This window comes from Sylvia atricapilla, chromosome 6 (genome assembly GCF_009819655.1).
Source record: "Sylvia atricapilla isolate bSylAtr1 chromosome 6, bSylAtr1.pri, whole genome shotgun sequence".
Lineage (NCBI taxonomy): Eukaryota > Metazoa > Chordata > Aves > Passeriformes > Sylviidae > Sylvia > Sylvia atricapilla.
The window spans coordinates 23,263,509-23,283,679 of NC_089145.1; the positions used below are offsets into that span (position 1 = coordinate 23,263,509).

Here is a 20,171-nt window from a genome sequence, read left to right on the forward strand (position 1 = left end):
GCCGGGAGTCACCAGGGACATTATGAAGAACACTGGGGAGGAGGAAAAGCAGGTCAGTGTGGTCACTTCTTCAAAGTGAGTGCATGATGAGCCACACTGCATGTATGACAGGTAAGATTCCCTAACTTGATGTTGCCAAGCACCATTCAGACTAATTTATTTGCTTTAACTTCCTGAGGAGAAACTGTGGATTAACTGTAGAGGCTGTACCTGAATCTTGTATGAATTAAAGCTGTCTTGAGCTACAGAAAGATGCCATTGCTTTTTTTTGAAGTAGCACAGGTAGTCAGTGTTGATCTTTTTTCCCTCCTTAATTAGGCAGCTGCAGTTGGGCTCAGAGTGGTATGTTCCATATCAGAGCATGTTCCTGGTTTTTTGAAAATTACCAAGTTTGAACTTGATGGATTTAGTTCTTATTTTACTAGGGTGTTTTTATCTCAACAGGTGAGAGTTGTGAATTGATTCCTAAGAAACTAAACACTGTTTCATTGTGCTCAAGAGCAATGAGGTAAAGTGAGGTTAACCAAATGCAGGGCAGATCATCTGTTAGATGGGTTTTTAAAAGAACCCTCTTTTCATTTTGGCTATGCTGTGTGGGGAAGGAAGCATCGCTTTGTTGATGTGGTCCAAAAGAATCTCAGGGTGAGTTTGAGTTACAGGCAGCTCACCTGTAGAAGGTTAATTTTGCAAAGTAGTCTGATCTACCAAGAATGATACAATTTTTGTTGTCCCCATTCCTGAGTCCTGGCTTGATTCCATTATATAGCGGGTTTCTTTCCTGCCTGCTTTCAAAGTAGCTGCCTTCCTGGCCTCTTAACTTTTCCAGGCCTAGAAATCTGAATGGCCTCACCATATCAATGCTTTCCATGAGGACTGATCTTCTGCATCTTCTTTCCATCCTACCACCTACACCCAGAGAGACATATAAGAATTACTGCAAGGAGGAGAGATTTTTTAAAAATTCCAAATCGGACTTTTATACAAGTCCTAAAATCTATTAAGTACCTAGCTAATAATTTTAACAGTGCTGCTGAAGTGATTTTCACACATTAACCAGCCATGCCTCGCCATTAGTTTTCTTCAGCTTCTGTAGATTTTTCCGTAGTTTCTACTTCCAAAGTGTCAGACTTCATATAGTCTATGCTGAAATATCATCTAGCACATTACATCTCTGAAAAACAAAGCTAACTTAGATAATGCAAATATGATAGTGTACATGACTCCCAAAAGAGAATCAGTCTTATTGTAGCAAAACCCTTCTACAATTTAAAATGTTTTTCTTTTTGAAATACTTTCCTGAGAATTTTGGATAAAGGACAGGTGTAATCTCTTAAGATTATGATTGCTATGATGTAAATCCTCTAGGTAGACTGTCATTCCTTATTTTGTGTTCTGCTTTCCTTAAGGATATTACCTCAGGAAGGCTCCCTTGGTTTTTTGTTGACAGATCAAGGTAGTCTGCTTGGTACCCTTTGAGGTGATTCTGTAGGTATTTACCTTTGCTTGGGGAAGAACTGCCACCAATTCACCAAGAAGCAGGGAGGCAGTGCGAGACATGACTGTTTTTGCAGGCAGATCTGTTAAAACTTCAAATTGCTTCTCTTTGCCCGGTAAAAGAATCATAACACTGCTTCTTGGAACTTCTGCATCTGAAAAACATTAGCTATCCCTTTAGCATTCCCCACCTGCCCCACCTCCCCCCAGGTTTGGTGTATCTTATTGAGAAGGACTGAATAAATCTCTGGATCACCAAGGCTGCAGCACATTGGTGAGAGTATTAAATGTGACTCCTAGAGGAGCCAGTCTGATTTTTTCAACAGTGTCAGAAACATAAACGTATATTTTAATGGGGCTAACACTTCTCTCCTGCAAACAAAACGTGCAGATATCTGTTGTTCTGTGTCTTTATTGTTATTCATCATAAAAAATTGTCCAAGTTCTGGATGCAGAACTTAGGCAGTGCCATTGACAACTTTTGTTGGAAACTTTTGGAGGACTGCCACACTCATCTGATGGCAGGGAGCAATGTTCAGTCAAGAACAAAGTTTTTCAGGATGGTTAGCTCCTTGTCCCTCAGATTAGGAAGTCAGTGGTGTATTTACAGCAAATCTGTGTCAGAGCTGACCAGTGTCCATAAAAACAGTCCATGATGCCAGCTGAGGTCCTCAAAAGGGAGGCTGAATTTTATGCCTAGCTAAGTGTCAAGAACATTATTGCAAGTGTAACACTGCACATGTGTACATGCTGAAGTTGCCTTGTTCACACCTGACTTCTAAGGCATACATTTTTCCTAAAGCTACAATTCCACCCAAGTCTGGTTCCTCCCAGGCTAGCCCACCACCAGCAGTACTTGTCTAAGGGGATGGCCAGAGAGGAAAGAGACAGCCGAGGCATCCTGAGGCTGTGACTGCAGCCAATTGTCTCTCCTTGGGGTATTTATAAGCTTCATACTGGCGGGCAGGGGTGGGCAGTTGGCACCGTGACCTTGGGAGCGGGGGAGCCTGACTAGAATTCCTGGGAGCCACGTGAGCTGGACTGGCAGGAGCAGCTGCAGCCAATGGGGAGGAGACCAGCACTGGCTGTTCAGATTGAGTTTCACGCCTGTGGCTTGAGATTTTTCTCTTTCTCTCCCTGTCGTGCTTTTCCTCTTTGTTTATGGGATTGGACAGACGAACGCATTGATGGAGCCCTAGCAAGCAAGATGTTTTACCTAGTGGATTTCGAATTCTGCCTTCAGTGCTGAGCAACCACTTCTTGCCATTGCCTACCATAGCTCCAGCCCCCTGACATGGCTGGGCTTTTACGGCTGTGGGCCCTCTGAGCACACAACACGCCCTCTTCTAGTGGGGCATTTTATGTTGTGTTCTCTTGTAAGCACGTCCTTTTTGCTATCCTTAGAGGTTAGTGTATGAGGCTTTTTAATCCATGGGAGATGGGTCAGGACCAGACAAAGCAACAGATAGAGAAAGGACTCCATCTTTACCAGTCTAATCAGACCGAAAAGGCCCTGCGAGTCTGGATGAGGGTTTTGGAGAAGTCTGCGGATCCTGCTGGCAGGTTTCGGGTGTTGGGTTGCCTCATCACTGCTCATGCAGAGATGGGCAGATACAAAGACATGCTGAAGGTAAGGTGCACTGGAGACGAATGCATGCCATTGTGTCACACCCACGATGGAACGTGGCTGGAGATCAGAACCTGAAGGCGAGGTGGGGGGGGGGGGTCGGTATTTTGTGTGTACCAGAAAATAGCAGCAATTGAGTGTATGTTCTGGGCTGCTGTAATCACTGTGCTCACCAAGAGCTCCAGGCCACAAGATACACAGAATATGATTTTTCACTGGGTCTGGTTCCTCAAGATTCTTGGGTTATTTAAGTTGTCTAGTTATTCATGGAGACCTTTCTTGATTATTTCCCACGTGCAGGCACATCATGTTATCAGGCTTCAGGAAAAGGTGAGAGAACAGGGCCTGTCCACTACAAGCTGTTTACAGTGTCTATGTCAGCATAAAAGGGGAAATCCAGGTGGATTCTCTAGAATAAGTATCAATCTTGTGGAGACATGTTCAGCTTCTGGCTGATATCTAATATAAATGATATTTTGGGGGTTTTTAATTATAATTATTTGTTTGCCAGGGGACTGAATAAGAGGGGAAAAGAAGATGCTGTTTTGGTGAGGTAATTAAGACATTCCAGGTGTCTCACAGTTGAGGTCAGAGAGCAGCTTCCAGTTGTCAGGACAGTAGAGAAGAAAGAAAGGACATGAGGCTTGATGGAAGAGTGGCAAAAAGCAGCTAAAGTTACATTTCAAACGCATGAGGATAAACAGTTTAATTAAATGAACAAAAATAACCTGGTGTGTGGATCTGAGAAATAAGTGGATGTGTACAGAGAGCAGCAGGCAGCATTTGGGAGAGCAACTCAAGAACCTGTAAGACAAGGCAAGAGAGTGTTGTAATAGTCTTAAGAAACTATCCCAGCCTGAAATAGGGTCTTACCAGAGGGCTTTGATATCTGGTCTTGATGTTTTGGGTTGCCTCTTACTAGACTAGACTAGAATGATTGCCTCTTGCTAGGCTATCATTCAGCATTTAGAGCAAAACATGAAAGGGATGTCTACATCTTAGTGAAAAGTATTTGGTAGCTCTGTTTGGAATTGGAAGGAGGAGAGGGGAATATTTTACTGGTAAACCCATGGACATGTCAAAGCCCTATATTGAAACCAAATACTTAGGATGAAGAAGAAAGGAGAGGTATTAATACACTTGGAAAATATTTGAAGACAATTCTGTTAAGTGGTGTGAAATTAAGTGCTGGCATAAACAACAGACTGATTGGGGAAGAAAAGTAAAAAGGGGTAAGATGTAGCTATCTGAAGGAAATACTGAAGACTTTATGGGGGGAAAAAGGCAAAGGAGTGAGCTTAGTATACTCAAACATAATTCCTTAGAAGAGAACAGAAAGTGGCATCAGAGTAGGTGAATTTTAGTTTTTCACAGTGTTAGGAAGGAAAGATGGCTTTAGTCAAAGTAAAGATTTTACACAGCAACTGGTCAAAGGATAGAGAAAGGAGAACTTTAGCAATAAGCCATTGAGAGAGGAACTATCAGGAGAAAAAGGGTCAGAATTTAAGGCATGAAATAAAAAGTGATTTAAGAGTCGTGATGCTCAGCCTCTTTTGGAGAGGGAAAAATTACTCTGCACCTAGAGAAGAGGCTGTGGCAGTCAGGGAACACTGAAGAACAAAGTTAAGGGAATGTGGGGAAGCATGAGCTAGTACACATCACTGAGTCCACATAGCAGCTTTCCTAAACTGTAATGGAAACTGAGAAGATATTTACAAACCAAACATACACAATTTATCACTGGTGATGTTTGGGGATTTTGTTTTTTTGTTTCCAAAGACTGTAAAATGTTCTAGTAGCCTAAATTATTATGTGTAGCCACTATACAATAAGGAAGTAATTGATTCCCTTGGAATTTGCCATCCATAATCCTAACTGATAATGTCTAACGAAAATTGCTAACTGTTTACCTTTGCTACTGATACTAATTCAAGCCAGCAGTGTGCTTGCTTCATCACAAAACATGAGTTACTGCTTAAAAGAGTTTGCAGCCTGAAAGAGACTTCATTTAAGAGAACAGTATGCAACAAATCCTGGAGGTTATATAACTAAAACTGTCAGGATCAAGACTGCAATTTATTAGTAAAAAATTCCTTGAAGAAATAGCATACTTTCTTCTATTAATAGAGTGCTTTAAACTTAGGAATTCCAGAGAAAGTGGGATACATTACACTGAGTGAAAGAAAACAAAACTGCATTGTGTCAGATGTTTCTTGCTTTACCAGTTTCTCTTTAGGGCCATTTAACAGCTGTTTTCCCCTTATTGCCAGCCTAGTTCACCTTCCCTGCCCAGAGACTGTGTGAAGAGAGGGAGAAGTTTCTTCACAGGCCTTTTAAACCACTAGATAACTGCTTGGTGCATAGATGCTTCTCCATGTGCTGACAGCCTTGTCTGCCCTGCTTAGAGATGAGCCTCTTCTCCAGTACAGGGGGCTACTCTCTGGGTGCTTGACCTGTATTTAATTAAACTACACACTTTTGTAAACACTATCTTCTCTGCTTAAAGTTTGCAGTGGTACAGATCGACACAGCACGGGAGCTGGAAGACCCAGATTTCCTTACAGAGAGCTACCTAAACCTGGCTCGCAGCAATGAGAAACTCTGTGAATTCCAGAAAACAATCTCTTACTGTAAGACATGCCTGAACATGCAGGGTACCACTGTGAGCCTGCAGTTGAATGGCCAGGTGAGCCTCAGCATGGGCAATGCCTTCTTGGGCCTCAGCATTTTCCAGAAGGCTTTGGAGTGCTTTGAGAAAGCTTTACGCTACGCACACAACAACGATGACAAGATGCTGGAATGTCGAGTCTGCTGCAGCCTCGGGAACTTCTACACCCAGATAAAGGTACAGTAACCTAAGGGACAGAAGGGTGATTGTCCCACAGATTCAGGGAAGCATTGGAAATCACGTGAATTTCAGCCTTTGTCTTTCCTGTAGGAAGTGAAATACTGAGAGAGCATTTTAAGCTAAGATCCCTTTGTAAAATCCAAATGGAGTACTCTCCTCCACTGTAAGGATGGGAGGATCAATGTCATGTTTATACAGCACAGCAGAAGCAGCTGTGAATATGTGTGTTGAAAAGATCAAACTCAGCTTCAAAGAAGTTCACATCAGAGACACAGGGCTGGCAGCCAAAACTCTTGGAGTCTCTAATTCTACCACTATTGTAGAGAAATAGCTGCCAGCAAGTAGCTGTAGGCAAAACCAGGAAGGGACTGAGCACGGGGGGTAATTTGCCAGTTCCAACTTCTGGTTCAAACAGCAAAAAATAGGTTTTTCTCACAAAGTCTTGATTTCTTCACTCATAGAAGACTCATCACATGAAGTGTGGTAACCAAAAATAAAGAAAATAACGTTATGCTGAATACTTTTCAGGTGTGAAGTAAGAAAGGACAAAGGAAATTTGAGAAGTTATGGTTTCTTTTGTGCATTGTAGAGAATTAAAAAAAGAGTACTTTTTCACTTCTGCAGTCTCCTATAACTTATTCAAGAATGTTTTTTAATATTTACATAAGTTTTACATAATTGTTGTAAAATAGGATTTATTTTTAACACGCTTTTAATGAAAAACATATTTTAAAATTAAAATGTATTATTATTTATTGTGAATTTGAAGAGGCCATGAGTCTTAGTTCCTCTTTCCTGAATGATGGATAATGAGCTTCTTGGAGATGCCAACGCACCCTATGGAGAAAATGAAGGCTCCATGTAGATGTTACAAGTAGAGATGATGTAAGAGCAGAGGAAGTTTTCAGCTTTTGCTTGTAGAGGAAGGCAAATAGTTCCTGCAGAATAAAGTTAATGGCATTAACTTCAAATTAATGCATTGTTGCAGTGTTAGTAAATAAAAAATAGTTGGGCTTTTTTCTTCTCTTATTTTTGTTTTATTTTTTTGCTGTGACTGCTGTCTGTGTGCTTGTGTGCCTTACAGGACTACGAGAAAGCCTTGTTTTTCCCGTGTAAAGCTGCTGAGCTGGTGAATGATTACGGGAAGGGCTGGAGCCTGAAGTACCGTGCCATGAGCCAGTACCACATGGCCGTGGCCTATCGGAAGCTGGGGCGCCTGGCAGACGCCATGGACTGCTGTGAGGTACGGGGACAGCAGCCACAGAGCTGGGGGTGCTCCGCCAGGGGATCCTGCCACAGCACTGGGGCAAGAGGGATATCCTGGCATTCACACGGGACTGCAGATCTTCCTGCCGCCTCCCAATCTTAGAGCTGTGGTTTCTGTAGCCCAGGGGGCTTCAAAATTTCAGTCTATGAATGGCCCTTGATCAGGAACGTGTGAAAAAGATTTTCCTTGCCTTAAAAGATGGTGCCATTTCTTTGGAGCTGATCTTTCAGTGGACGGAGTACAGAGTCCCAGCCTTGCTGTTTTGAACCAGGAACAAGCTCTTTTACTGACCTCCTTTCTTTCAGGAGTCCATGAAGATTGCCCTGCAGCATGGTGACCGGCCGCTGCAAGCGCTGTGTCTGCTCTGCTTTGCAGACATCCATCGCAGTCGCAGAGACGTGCAGGTACAGCTCTTTCCTGCCAGGAAGGACTGAGGCAATAGCAAGGGGGCATGAAAAGCAGTTCATAGCAAAACATGTTTTTTCCTCCCTGCTTCTGCAGACAGCCTTCCCTCGGTATGATTCTTCCATGAGCATCATGACAGAGATTGGAAACCGCCTGGGCCTGATCCAGGTGCTGCTAGGAGTGACTAAGTGCTGGATGATTCAAAAGGAGCTGGACAAGGTCAGTTACAAACTTGTTTCTACAGACGTTTGTAGGACAAGATTAGAGCACAGTCTTGTACTGCACCTTGGTGAGGGTACAGTTCAGAAGCGACCTTGGTTCTACCAACAGGGCCTGTTGCTTGTACAGTTATATTTCTCTGAATGGTCTCTCTCAGCCGGGAATTTGTTACTAATGGTAGGAACATGCATTCTGAGTCAGACTGCTAAATTACAGAATTGCCTCATTAGTCAATCCTGATGACTTTTACTTTATGCTGAGAAACCAGCACTGGAGGAAGGAAGCCTTATGCTCTGAAATAGATTCCCCTGCCTACTTTTTAGTTATATGACTAAGCCCATTGATGTGCTAGTGATGTTTAGACAGCTCTACAGCTCCACCATGTGCTCTGCCAGCAAATGTGGTATATAATTCCTGGAGAAACTTTGACGGTCTATAAACTCTGATGTGAAACAGAGGAATGAGAGCAGGAATTTATTTGGGGATAGACAACCAGTCAATGGTTGTCTATCCCCAAATAACAAGGGGGTGAAGTTACTTATTTTGAAAATACTTAGGCAGTGTGTATGTGTGTTAAAATCCAGACTGCACTAGATGCAGCACATTGCACGGCAGGAACATTACTCAGCCACAGAACGAAATGCTTTAAGGTTAGCCCTGAACTAGCTCTGAACCTGGAGAGTACCTGCACAGTGCCACATCAAGGTGCTTGTTGGGTCTAAATCTGATGAAGATTCACTCTTATCACTCATATTGAGACACCGAGAATTTGAGCTCAAATGAAGCATCTCAGACATCAGTACCTCCAGTATATGTCAGAATAGACAAATTCAGGGTGCTGTCAGCATCTGAGCACCTCTGTTAGGGAATCAGTTGGGTGAGACGCCTCGCAATCTCAGTAAGTAAACACAATGTCTGTTAGCAAAGGAAGAAGAAACTGTGAACTTGGAAAGTTTGCTCAGTGTCAAAAGAATGGGACAGGACACAGCAGGTAGGCCTCTGCAGGAGAGAATATTCAGTGCACTCATCAAACCCTTACATTCACTGATTCTATCTTGAGCCACTGTCAGCCTATGATATCAAGCAGCTCTCACTCGGGAGAACATGATGAGGACTTTGCACAGAATTCCAATCTCACCAAATCCCACAGAAAAAGGAAGTGGAGGAATCTTGTATTCTGTCTCAGGCATTAGAGGGAAGTCTGCCCTGCTGGGTCAGGGACCTTATGTCTGTTGACCAAACGTGACCTCCTTAGATGTCACATCCCTGAATATTCACCCAAGCCTGTTCTTCAACCTGACAGCCCCAGTTTCCATTTCTCATGCTACTCATCCCCATATAAATTACTTAATAAAGTAATTTGCTAACTTGCCACTTGCAGATTCCCTGTTTTTGTCCAAGCTTCTTCCATCTTCCCAGTCTCTTTGGCTAGTTAGTCCATTTCATTTATGTGTAATGTAATCAGTGCTATTCAGATCCTCCCAGGCTGCTCACATTGTGCTTGCCCTCATTCTTGCGCAGTCTCATATTCCTGTCCAAGACAAACTGTCCCCTAGACACATTTCACCCTACCCCACACATTTCACTTTGATTCTTAGTCACAGTCAATAATTTCAGGAGTTCCCAGTACACACTTCTATGAGCCTGCGCCACAGTCAGTCTGCCTAGGCACAGTTCTCAGTTATGTTCTCCCTGCTGGCCTTCAGTTCCCACTTCCCTCTTCTACCATTTCCTTACCCTAGTCTGTTGCTGCCACCACAAGTCTTATGCCATCTCCTCTGCATTCACAGTGCATTTTTGCATCTCATCGGCCCCTCTCCTCCTACAGTAGCAGTAACACCAAATTATAGGGTAGAAATTTTATAACATGCACCACAATGGAGACCTCTTCTTCCCCTTGGAAAAATAGGAAGCAGATCTCAATAGTTCTGGAAAAGAGATTATTTATCAGAACAGGAAGGAACACTGTGACATCTAGGGGAAAGTAGGGACACATTTGGTATGACAGCTGCTATGCTAAATATTTCCTTCAGATTTAAAAAAAAATGGATAGCAGAACACTCCTACATCCCACCATGTATGTGTAAGTAAGGCAAGGTGGATCTATGAACAGCAGGGAAAAAATGGATGAGTGTGGTGTGAGATGAGATTGGTGCTGGTGATCCCTTTCCTCATCTCTGGTACAAGTGAAATTGGAGTTGCCCAACAATTATTGAGCCTGAAAGGTAGGGTGGGGACAAGGCTTGCTTTGCTTGTGCTCCATCCCAGCCCCAAATGAGCATGTGGGGCTGAGTTTAAATGAGTCTGTATTCTCTCTGCTTGGGGATCAGCCTCTGCCAACACTGACACCGAGTGTCTGCAACAGAAATGTAGCTCTTGCATTACTTGTGGTCTTTCAGAAACAAACTTTTTCTCGTGGACTTTTGGGGAGGGGGGAGAAATCTGCCCTCCCAAAAAATCTTTCTTGATTCTCCAGAGTTACAGGGATGCTTGCTTATCCAATTTTTACTCTGCTCTTCTTTACCTATTTTTAAAATTAATTCTCCTAAGACATTCATATGTTTTTATATATTTGACAAGAACTAACAACCAGTGCTCTCAATTCACAGGCTCTGGAAAGCATTGAAAAGGCACAGGAGCTGGCAGAGGGACTAGGGAACAAGGTAGGATCCTAGAGCTTCTCTCCAGCACTTTTCATAGTCTTGTGTCAGGCAATATCAGATGTCAAACACTGAAGTATCCAGGCTTGTGTTGTTCATTAGCATTCCTATTAACCAGCGAGTGCTTGGGATTTGGTTTTCATGAAGTGTTTGGTTGTGGGCAGTTGCACAGATAATCATCAGCGTGCAAGTGTGAAAAGTGAGTGAGGAGTCACAATGGGATAAGCAAAGGGGAATGGGGAAACAGTGAAACTAGGGTGTAAAACAGGCAGAGAACTAGAGGTGTCTTCCTGAAAAACATTTTTGCCATGAGCAGCTGCTGAACTGTGAGCTGGCTGGAGGCAAAGGAAAGTCAAATACACTGTCACAGGTAGCTCAGGGAAACCATAAGTGGAAGAGCTGCTGAGGGTCTCAGACCTGGTGTTACCTTTTGTGACACAAAGAAGGGTTAATGGCAGGAAGTTTTGAGACCTGCTGATGTTTCTCCAGCTGGCTGACGGGGCTCTGACACTCCCACTCGTGTTTCTGTGTTCACCCTGTTGTTCCCTTGTCGTATGTTTCTGTCCTTCTCATGCAGCTCAGCCTGCTGAAGCTCCACTGCCTGTGTGAAAGGATCTATCGCACAAAGGAGCAGCAGCGAGAATTGCGTGACCATGTCGTGAAGTTCCATGAATGTGTGGAGGAGATGGAGCTGTACTGTGGCATGTGTGGAGAGTCCATTGGGGAGAAAAACAACCAGCTCCAGGCACTACCTTGCTCCCACTTCTTCCATTTGAAGTAATTAGCTGGAATTATTGTCATTACATTAGTCGTAGGAAAGAGCAGCTTATGCCCAGAGTAGTCTTGTGCATGCTGTTCCCCAGGTCTTTGTCTTGATCCTGCCTTGCAGGATCGCATTGCAGTGCTAAGAGGTGCTCACTGCCTTGGAGGGTGTGCTTGGATAGCCATCCTATCCATCACATCCCACTTGTCCTCTAAATGACTACTCACTGATGCCCTCGCTTTTGTAGGTGATCAGCCCAGTTCACAAATTCTTATTTGATTGCTTCTGGGGAATCAGGAGCAGTTTGGATTTTTCCCCAGTCCCCTCACTTTCTCCTTTGGCTAGTGCCACACAGAGGTGATGAAGTCATCCAGCCTGTTATCATGCTACTGCCATGAAAGAAGTTAGCTGTATCATCATTTTATTGTAGAAGAAATATGAGTGTTACAAAACACAATGACCTGAAAACTAAGAATTTAATAACAAAGTCTCACACTGACACACTGCTCCCAGTAGGATCAAACTACTGGGCAGTGAGAGATGCCCGATGAGCTCTGTGGACTTGTCTCCAGCAATACCGGAAAAAACTTTTTGGGGAATCTTAGAGGAATTTTAGAGGAATCTGCCTAAGTGCCTCCCTGGAAGGGATGGGAAAGAGATCCAGTCTCTGCCCGTGGCGGGAGGGCCCAGGGGGAACAGCTCTGTGGTGTGCAGCGGCCGTGGAGCCGCCCTGGGGACGCCTCCGGCCGCGGCAGACCCCCCGACCCGACCTCCTCCCGTTGCAGGTGCCTCCAGACCAACGGGACCCGCGGCTGCCCCAACTGCCGCCGCTTGTCGGTGAAGCCCGGCTACGTCTGACCGCCGCGGGGCCCGGCCGGGGCCTGACCGAGCCGCCCCGGGCCCCCTCGGGCTGCGCCTGCCGGGGGCGTCCTCGGCCCGGCCCCGCTCCCTTCCCCCTCGCCGCTGTGTACGGGCACTGACTGTAATAAAGCGTTTCTCCGGGAGACCGCCCCGTCCGCCTCCAGCGCCGGCTCCGGGCGCCGCCCCCGTCCCGCCCCGCGGTGGCGGCGCCGCCATCACTCGGCAGTTTTGGCCGCTCCCCGCCCCGCCGGCAGATTCGGCACGGCCGCGGGCCGCGGGGCCGCGATCGGGGCGGCGGCGGCAGCGCCGGGGGAGCGGAGGGTGCGCGGAACCCCCGGGCTGCACGTTCCGCCCGGGGCGCTGCCCCCGCCCCGCGCCGCCGGGAGCCCGCAGTGCGGAATCTGCCGCGCCGAACCCGCCGCGCCCTGCGCGCCCGCGGGCCGGCGGGAAGATGGCGTCGGTGTGGGATGAGTCGGAGGTGAGGGGCCGGGGGCGGCGGGGCCGGGGCGAGCCGCGGGCCGGGCCGAGGGTGACGCTGCCGTTGTGCCCCCGCAGGACGGCGTCGGCGAGGAGGTGCTGAAGATGTCCACGGAGGAGATCGTGCAGCGCACCCGCCTCCTCGACAGCGAGATCAAGGTAGCGGCGGGGGCCGCGCCGCGCCGGGCTGGGGAGCGGAGCCGGGCCGGGCCGCCTCCCGGGAGCTCTGTGCTGCTGTTGTTCGGGGCGGGAGGGTTACCACAACCACGGGGACAGCAAAAAACTAAACACGGTTAATTGAATCGAGAAAGGCGGATTGAGGAATACTGAACCGCGAAGGTAGGGAAGAATCACTGGAAGAGCATGGACCCGAGGAAGCTGAGGGGGCGGGTGTTCTGCGCAGCCATGGATGCTTTAGCTAAAGTTACACAGGCCTTCCCTGCCTCGCAGGCACCGGGGAGGGGGAAGTCTGCTCTGTGGCCTGAGTCAGGTAGGATCATTGGGTAATTCCGGTTGGAAGGGGCTTGAGCAGATCTCCAGGCCAGACTCCTCAAAGCAGGGTCAGCCATAACCCAGGCTACTCAGGGCTTTATCCGGTTGGATCTTGAAGGCCTTTAAAGACAGATATCGGACCACTTCGCAGGGTGTTCAGTGCTGCTGCTTGACAGACCTGGTGAGGATAAAGATTTGCTTTGCATACAGTCTGAGCCGCACCTTTCAGTCTTTTGTTATTCCATCTGTTCGTTGTGTACTGCCGTGAAGTGTCTGGCTCAGTCTCTTTGATACCTCCTTCCCAAGCAGTTTTGTTCTCCAGTTGAACAAACGCACCTCCCTCAGCTGTTTCTCACAGGGCCCATGCTCCAGCTCCCAGCCATCTTGGTGGCCCTGTGCTGAACTCAGTCCAGGTTATCGATGTCTTTGCTCTATGGGGGAACGCCAAAACTGGACTGAGTGCTCTAGGTAGCATCTAAAATATTGAATAAAGGGTGCTGAACACTTCTCTCCATCTACTGCCTACAGTCCTGACAGTGCAGCTCTGGATGCAGTTTGCGACCCTTGCTGTCAGGGCACATTTCTGGCTCCTGTTTAGTTTATTGTCTTATAGAGACCCCCAGGTCCATTCCTCAGCCAGACACTGACCGGTATGTGTCACTGCAAGGTGCACTTCCCTCCCTGGAGCGGGGCTTTGTATGTGTCCTCATATTTTATAAGGTTTTTGTGTGGCGGCTCTGCCTTGAGCACAGAGACTGTGCCCCCCGGTTTGGTGTCATCTGCAGACATGATGAGAAAACATTCCATCCTCCTGCTTGTTCATTCATGAAGATGTTAAGTAGGTAGACCTGTCTCAAGATAGACACGTTTTGTGTAAAAGAGCACTTATGAATTTAGAATGTTTGCTGCCCAGTGTTAGCAGTATTGAGATAAAATATTTCATAAATTCTACTGAATAACTTCATCCTATACTGCTTCAGGCTCCATAAGTAACTCTGACTTACTAATGTACTTTATTATTCTTTAAAGGTAAATATGTGTCCTATTTTTAACTTGCAGACTACAGGAAGAAGTAGCTTTCTTCATTTTATAGTAAGAGCATTATAATTGCAAAATGTTTGTCAGAACGCTCCCTTCAGGCAGTTTTCCTTGAATCATTTCTAGGCTGTTTTATTAAATCGAATTTATTAAGTCTTTTGCATTTTTATTTAACAGATTCTGTATTGGCTCCTGTAACAGTTCTGTCCTGTGAATGTGTTACAGCACAGTATTATGCTTAGGCATAACGACTTTAAAAAATATAGTTACTTAGTGAAGAGTGGATTTCCACATTGAACAGAATCACATACACCAGTTCAGATGTGTCCAGTTCTCCTGAGATCTCTTGGTGCTCCAGTCACTTCAGTAGGGATCACAAAGTGTGTATTTGCACACTGTGTGACTAACCAGGAAAGGGAGGAAAAGGCCTGTCAGTGTCAGCCAGACAATGCTGCAGACACCTGTGTTGGGTATGTTACTGCTGGGTGTAAATGTACTCACTGTCGGATGGGGAGTACAGAACTTTTTTTCTTAGAGGTTTTTTTCCCTTACAGTTAGCAGGATCATAGAATCTTAGAATAGTTTGGGTTGGAAGGGACCTTTAAAGGCCAACTCCTGCAGTGAGCAGGGACATCTTTAACTAGACCAGGTTGCTCAGAACCCTGTCCAACCTGGTCTTGAATGTTTACAGGGGTAGGGCATCCACCATGGTTCTGGGCAACCTGTTGCAGTGTTTTACTATCCTTACCGTAAAAAAATTCTAATATCTAGTGCCTTCTTGCAATTTAAAACCCTTACCCCCTAGGCCTGTTGCAACAGGTCTTACTAAAAAGTTTGTCCCCATCTTTCTTACAAGACACCTTTAGATACAGAATGGCCACTGTGAGGTCTTCTTGGAGCCCTCTCTTCCCCAGGCTGAATCATAGAATGGTTTGGGTTGCAAAGGACCTTAAAGATCATCTAGTTTCAACCACCTTGCAAACCATAACTAAAATAGATGTGTATATGTAGTTAACTTGTGTATCTGTATATATTAAAAGATCACAACCAAACCAAACCACAGTTGCCATATCTGGGCCATATTGTTACGTAGGTCACATTGCAGCCCTGTAAGCTGTTGCCCTGATTAGGCTGAAGCTACTGAGTGACACTGGGAAGAAATTTGGGATTATTGATGAGTTTAAACCAGAATGTGGCCTGTGTAGCCTTGATTCCTAACAAATTTTGGTAATTTGCTGGCTTTGCTTTTTTAATCTATTTCTCTTTATATATTTTATATTTTATATATTTATATATAAAATATATTTCTCTTTATTCCTCAGACTTAGATTTCTGTCATTATTTGCTTTTGGAATAATCTATTAATTTTATCTTGACTTAGTCTTGTGCACTATTCCTTTTTCTTTCTTCTGTGTACCCACTGCAGATCATGAAGAGTGAGGTACTGAGAGTGACCCATGAGCTCCAGGCCATGAAAGACAAGATCAAAGAGAACAGTGAGAAGATCAAAGTGAACAAAACCCTGCCATACCTTGTCTCCAATGTTATTGAGGTGAGAGTGGTGGGCTCCTACGTAGTGACATGAAAAGTGTGTCTAATTTATGGTGGCAGGGAAAAAGGCAGGGAACTCATGAGGGATTCAAGACCTGGAGTATTCTCAGACTTTCAGGTTTTTCTGTTGGTTTTACTTGTGACCTGGAAGTGCACATCTCTTGCCCACTTGTTCTCTAGGTTGTTCCCTAGGCTTTGGATACTGTTCACCTGTACCTAACAAACATCAGAAGGTGACAGAGCGCTTTTGAGTGTAAACGTGAGCATCTGATATTGGATACATGCTCTCTGAAACTTGTGAAACAGTGAATGAAAGGCTGTGGCTCTGTTCCTCCATCACATTTATTTTGTAATTCAGTAATTTTGATGATAGGAAAAAGAATGCTGATAGTATGCTATTAAGAATGAGATTGGTTTGAAGTACTGTTTTAAAACTTAATGAGCTTAAGCCTTAATGTGAGGAGCCCTTCTGTATGGGAAAAGAAATCACTTTGTTCTGCATTTTTTAATGTCTTTCTATGCACTATTGCATGCTGCTTCATAAGGAAAGGAAGAAATCAATTTTTACAGGAGGGCTTTAATGCTTTTAGGATTCTACTGCTGATGGATGATGGAAAATTTTATTTCTTCCAATGCATGTGTATTAGAACCATTAACCCTGGGGTCATCCTGCTGGCCTGGTTACATTGTCATGAACTCTTTCACCCTGGTTTTCAGCTGCTGGATGTTGACCCAAATGACCAGGAGGAGGATGGAGCAAACATTGACCTGGATTCCCAGAGAAAGGGCAAGTGTGCTGTGATCAAGACCTCTACACGTCAGGTAAGACACATGTGCCCAGCCAGGTGTGAGGAATGATGCAAAGGGTCTTCTGATACATCTGGTTTTGCTCAATTTGATTTCTTTTTTACAGACATATTTCCTGCCTGTTATTGGGTTGGTGGATGCTGAGAAGTTGAAGCCTGGAGATCTGGTGGTGAGTGATCCTATTGTTATAGTTGGATATGATGGTGGCCAAAAAATTGCATATGTCTTGTCTTTAAGAAAGGAGACAAATCTGTACAGATTTCCCAAAGACCATTTCTCTACTAAAATTTTAATAGAAAGGTATTATAGGTTCAGTTAGATTTGCAGTAAAGAAAAGCAGTTTGGGGTGTGTGTCCTTTATACATACAATTAGGTGCTGAAAGTTTAGAGACCACTTAGTAAGTTTTTTAAACCCTGTCTTTTTTATTGTAAATAAACTGGACCACTCATTTAAAAAGGTTGACTGTGGCATTGTCCACTCTGCCAAGCTGGGGTGATTTGATGAGTGCCAGTGTCAAAGCTGGTTATTCCTGCATTCTTGAGGTCTAGTAAATCAGATTTGATTACATGTTTATTAAGTGCTCTCTGAGGGGCCTGTTAAAAGCAAAGGACTTGTGTTTACAGGGGGTGAACAAGGACTCTTACTTGATCCTGGAGACTCTGCCTACGGAGTATGATTCACGAGTGAAAGCCATGGAGGTGGATGAGAGGCCCACAGAGCAGTACAGTGACATCGGAGGGCTGGATAAACAAATCCAAGAGGTGATACTTCATGTGTAGTTTCTGGTGTGACTGTGGACAACAATCTTTGAACTTCAACTCAAAAGCAGACAGCCTTTTGAGGATCTGTGGAGAAGAATGGGTTTGTGTATTAATATTTTTCTTCTGTTGTAGCTTGTGGAGGCCATTGTCCTGCCAATGAATCACAAGGAGAAATTTGAAAATTTGGGTATACAGCCACCCAAAGGAGTCCTTATGTATGGGCCTCCAGGAACAGGGAAGACACTTTTAGCTCGAGCATGTGCTGCCCAGACCAAGGTAAAAGGAACCCTATGAAAGTGTGCTGCTGTAGAATAGTATCTGATAAAGAGTAAGAACACCTCCAGGGGAAAAGATCATACACACAAATTGGTGTTACAAAGGGTGGGACTTTCCTGTCTGTTTGCTCACTTGCTTGTTTTAATGAAGGACTTCTTACAGTACTCAGAAGTGACCCTGTTGTAAAATGAGGCCTAGGATTAATTCTCTTTCACTTCCCAGGCCACATTCCTGAAGCTGGCAGGTCCGCAGCTTGTGCAGATGTTCATTGGCGATGGAGCAAAGCTGGTACGTGATGCTTTTGCTCTTGCAAAGGAAAAAGCTCCTTCCATCATCTTTATTGACGAACTGGATGCCATTGGCACTAAAAGGTGAGCTGTATTCCATGTAAGCAGAGCCTTTTAAAGCATGGCTTACTCAGAAGGAGAGTGTGAACACAGTCACAGATGGATAACAGTTGCCACAGTCTTGGGGCTCAGGAGCAAAGTTTGTCAGACTTGGGATCTGTCTGATAGCCTCCTGCTGTTTAAAACTGTTTTCTGATCACTGCAGCAGGCACCTTGAGATGTTCACCCTCATTTACTGCTTGGGTCTGGACAACATAAGCCCCATTCAGCTGTAAGGACTAAATAAGTCATAGGTGCTGCTGACAGGTATTCATCATGGTAGGACTGTAGTTTCAAGAAAGAATTTGGAACACCTCAGCCAAGGAGCATGCCTTCTTTCTGTTTTGTTGTGGTTTAAAACATAGGTACAGGGTAGTCAGGTTCATACTGACAGTTTTACCCTTGTTTCCCCTCAGGTTTGACAGTGAGAAGGCCGGTGACCGGGAGGTGCAGAGGACCATGCTGGAGCTGCTTAATCAACTTGATGGTTTCCAGCCCAACACACAAGTCAAGGTTGGGAGCTAGCAGGGAGTGCTGCTGAGGTCCAGGGCGCTCTAGCAGGGGATGGAAAACAATGTCCAGGGAAGAAGCTTAGTGAATCTTTGCAGAGAAGAGGCCTGTCTTCCTGGTGTCTCACACTGATGATCCTGCTTCTGCTTAGGTGATTGCTGCAACCAACCGGGTTGATATCTTGGACCCAGCTTTGCTCCGCTCTGGACGATTAGATCGGAAGATCGAGTTCCCAATGCCTAATGAAGAGGCCAGAGCCAGAATTATGCAGATCCATTCACGCAAAATGAATGTCAGGTATGGCCTTCTGGGGCTCTTTTTGTCATTTATGATGGTACCTCAGGGCTGCGAAGCGTTTGGCAGTCACTAGTGGGGAATTCACTGTGGGGCTGAGGAAACTCCCAACGTTGCTTTTCAGTTTGGTACATGCTCTAAGACTCTTTTTCCCATTTGCTCATATCAGCCCTGATGTGAATTATGAGGAACTGGCTCGCTGCACAGATGATTTCAATGGAGCCCAGTGCAAGGCAGTGTGTGTCGAAGCGGTAAGTATTCCTCCATAGGAATAGCTCTGATGGGAGGGAATGTAAAAGCTAGCAGGGAGTAATTATTTGGAACTGGTGTGGTGCTCACATTCCCTCTCTAAATACTGTCTCATTGGGCAGGGGATGATTGCTCTCCGCCGTGGAGCTACAGAGCTCACCCACGAGGACTACATGGAAGGAATCCTGGAGGTTCAAGCAAAGAAAAAAGCCAATCTGCAGTACTATGCCTGATCCCTGCCCAGTCAAGGTTGTGGCCTTGGCAGAGGACAGGAGTAGACTGGACTGTATCACTTATTTTCTGCCTGGAAAAAATAAAGCATTTTTTCCCTTTAAAAAATCCGTGATGTGTTGGGGCTATTGCCCTTGCTTGATGGTTCTACATCTGTGTAAGGGAGGCTAAAAGCCTGCTGTCCACAGTGCTCATCATGCTGCCTTTGGCCCCTCTTGTAGCTAAAACTGGATTAAACCCTACTCTGATACTGTGATAAGTTAGCTGAGATTCCATTTTCTTCATGTGGGAAAAGCCAGTTCTTTATTCACATAACTTATTTTCTACAGTTCTCACACACCTTTTGCAACACCTATTGGCTGGTAGTTTTCTTACTACTTCATTTTTTGTCAAAAGGTGGTTTGTGTGTACGTGCTAAGATTCAGGTTGTTTACATTTTACCTTTATAGGTTCTCATGGAACAGACCTTATTGTCTACACAGATGCACTTATTTTTCAACCTAAGAACAGGTTGTTAACGAACCTTTCATATTGTTTTCACATGGGAACTTGCATATTGCTTAACTACACTTGGAAGAGATGACAGGCTAGCTGCTAATTTAATAGAGCAGGTCTGATTTTATGAGGCCTTTCTTTTATAATTCTCCTACCTGTCACAATACTCTGATACTTCCTCATGAGGACCAAGAGGCTACACTGCAGTAAGTGTACCGTGACACTGAGAACCTACAGCTCAGACAGCGTCCCCAGTTCTTGCCTGCGCAGCCAGTGAACAACCTACAGCCTTGTTAGAGTTTGAAACTTTTGAACACTCATTTTGCAAGGCTGAACACAATTCACACACGGATGATGTCTTAACTTTGTCACTTGAACTTAACTCTTGAAGCATTAACACTGTTGCTGGAATGTGTATGTGAGCTCTCTGGGGAATAAGTCGGGTCATTACTCAAAGAA

At 45.0% G+C, this 20,171-nt stretch overlaps 3 protein-coding genes across 3 annotated transcripts in view; all 3 read left to right on the forward strand.

The window, feature by feature from the left end:
* Positions 1 to 5,732, forward strand: part of CELF1 (CUGBP Elav-like family member 1) — a 69,515-nt gene extending 63,783 nt beyond the window's left edge. The window contains exon 14 of the mRNA XM_066321081.1: positions 5,628 to 5,732. The gene's annotated coding sequence lies outside the window, so the exon portion shown is untranslated. The remainder of the gene's footprint in view (positions 1 to 5,627) is intronic.
* RAPSN (receptor associated protein of the synapse) lies at positions 2,669 to 12,157 on the forward strand. Its single transcript, XM_066321096.1, has 8 exons — positions 2,669 to 3,124; positions 5,628 to 5,966; positions 7,054 to 7,212; positions 7,542 to 7,640; positions 7,738 to 7,860; positions 10,470 to 10,523; positions 11,098 to 11,297; positions 12,069 to 12,157. Exons 1-8 carry the CDS (start codon positions 2,909 to 2,911, stop codon positions 12,139 to 12,141), a joined length of 1,263 nt encoding a protein of 420 aa, XP_066177193.1. The 5' UTR covers positions 2,669 to 2,908; the 3' UTR covers positions 12,142 to 12,157.
* A 262-nt stretch (positions 12,158 to 12,419) lies between these two features.
* PSMC3 (proteasome 26S subunit, ATPase 3) lies at positions 12,420 to 19,325 on the forward strand. Its single transcript, XM_066321095.1, has 12 exons — positions 12,420 to 12,622; positions 12,700 to 12,780; positions 15,578 to 15,703; positions 16,420 to 16,524; positions 16,616 to 16,678; positions 17,134 to 17,271; positions 17,404 to 17,547; positions 17,770 to 17,918; positions 18,350 to 18,446; positions 18,595 to 18,740; positions 18,907 to 18,988; positions 19,109 to 19,325. The coding sequence occupies exons 1-12, from the start codon at positions 12,596 to 12,598 to the stop codon at positions 19,217 to 19,219; spliced, it is 1,269 nt and encodes a 422-aa protein (XP_066177192.1). The 5' UTR covers positions 12,420 to 12,595; the 3' UTR covers positions 19,220 to 19,325.
* Positions 19,326 to 20,171: the final 846 nt, after the last annotated feature.

Coding starts and splice junctions, on each gene's coding strand:
- RAPSN (XM_066321096.1), top strand. CDS start 2,909: ATGAGGCTTTTTAATCCATGGGAGATGGGTCAGGACCAGACAAAGCAA. Junction 5,967..7,053: donor ACTTCTACACCCAGATAAAG/GTACAGTAACCT, acceptor TGTGCCTTACAG/GACTACGAGAAAGCCTTGTT. Junction 11,298..12,068: donor TCCCACTTCTTCCATTTGAA/GTAATTAGCTGG, acceptor CTCCCGTTGCAG/GTGCCTCCAGACCAACGGGA.
- PSMC3 (XM_066321095.1), top strand. CDS start 12,596: ATGGCGTCGGTGTGGGATGAGTCGGAG. Junction 12,623..12,699: donor CGGTGTGGGATGAGTCGGAG/GTGAGGGGCCGG, acceptor GTGCCCCCGCAG/GACGGCGTCGGCGAGGAGGT. Junction 16,525..16,615: donor TCAAGACCTCTACACGTCAG/GTAAGACACATG, acceptor TCTTTTTTACAG/ACATATTTCCTGCCTGTTAT.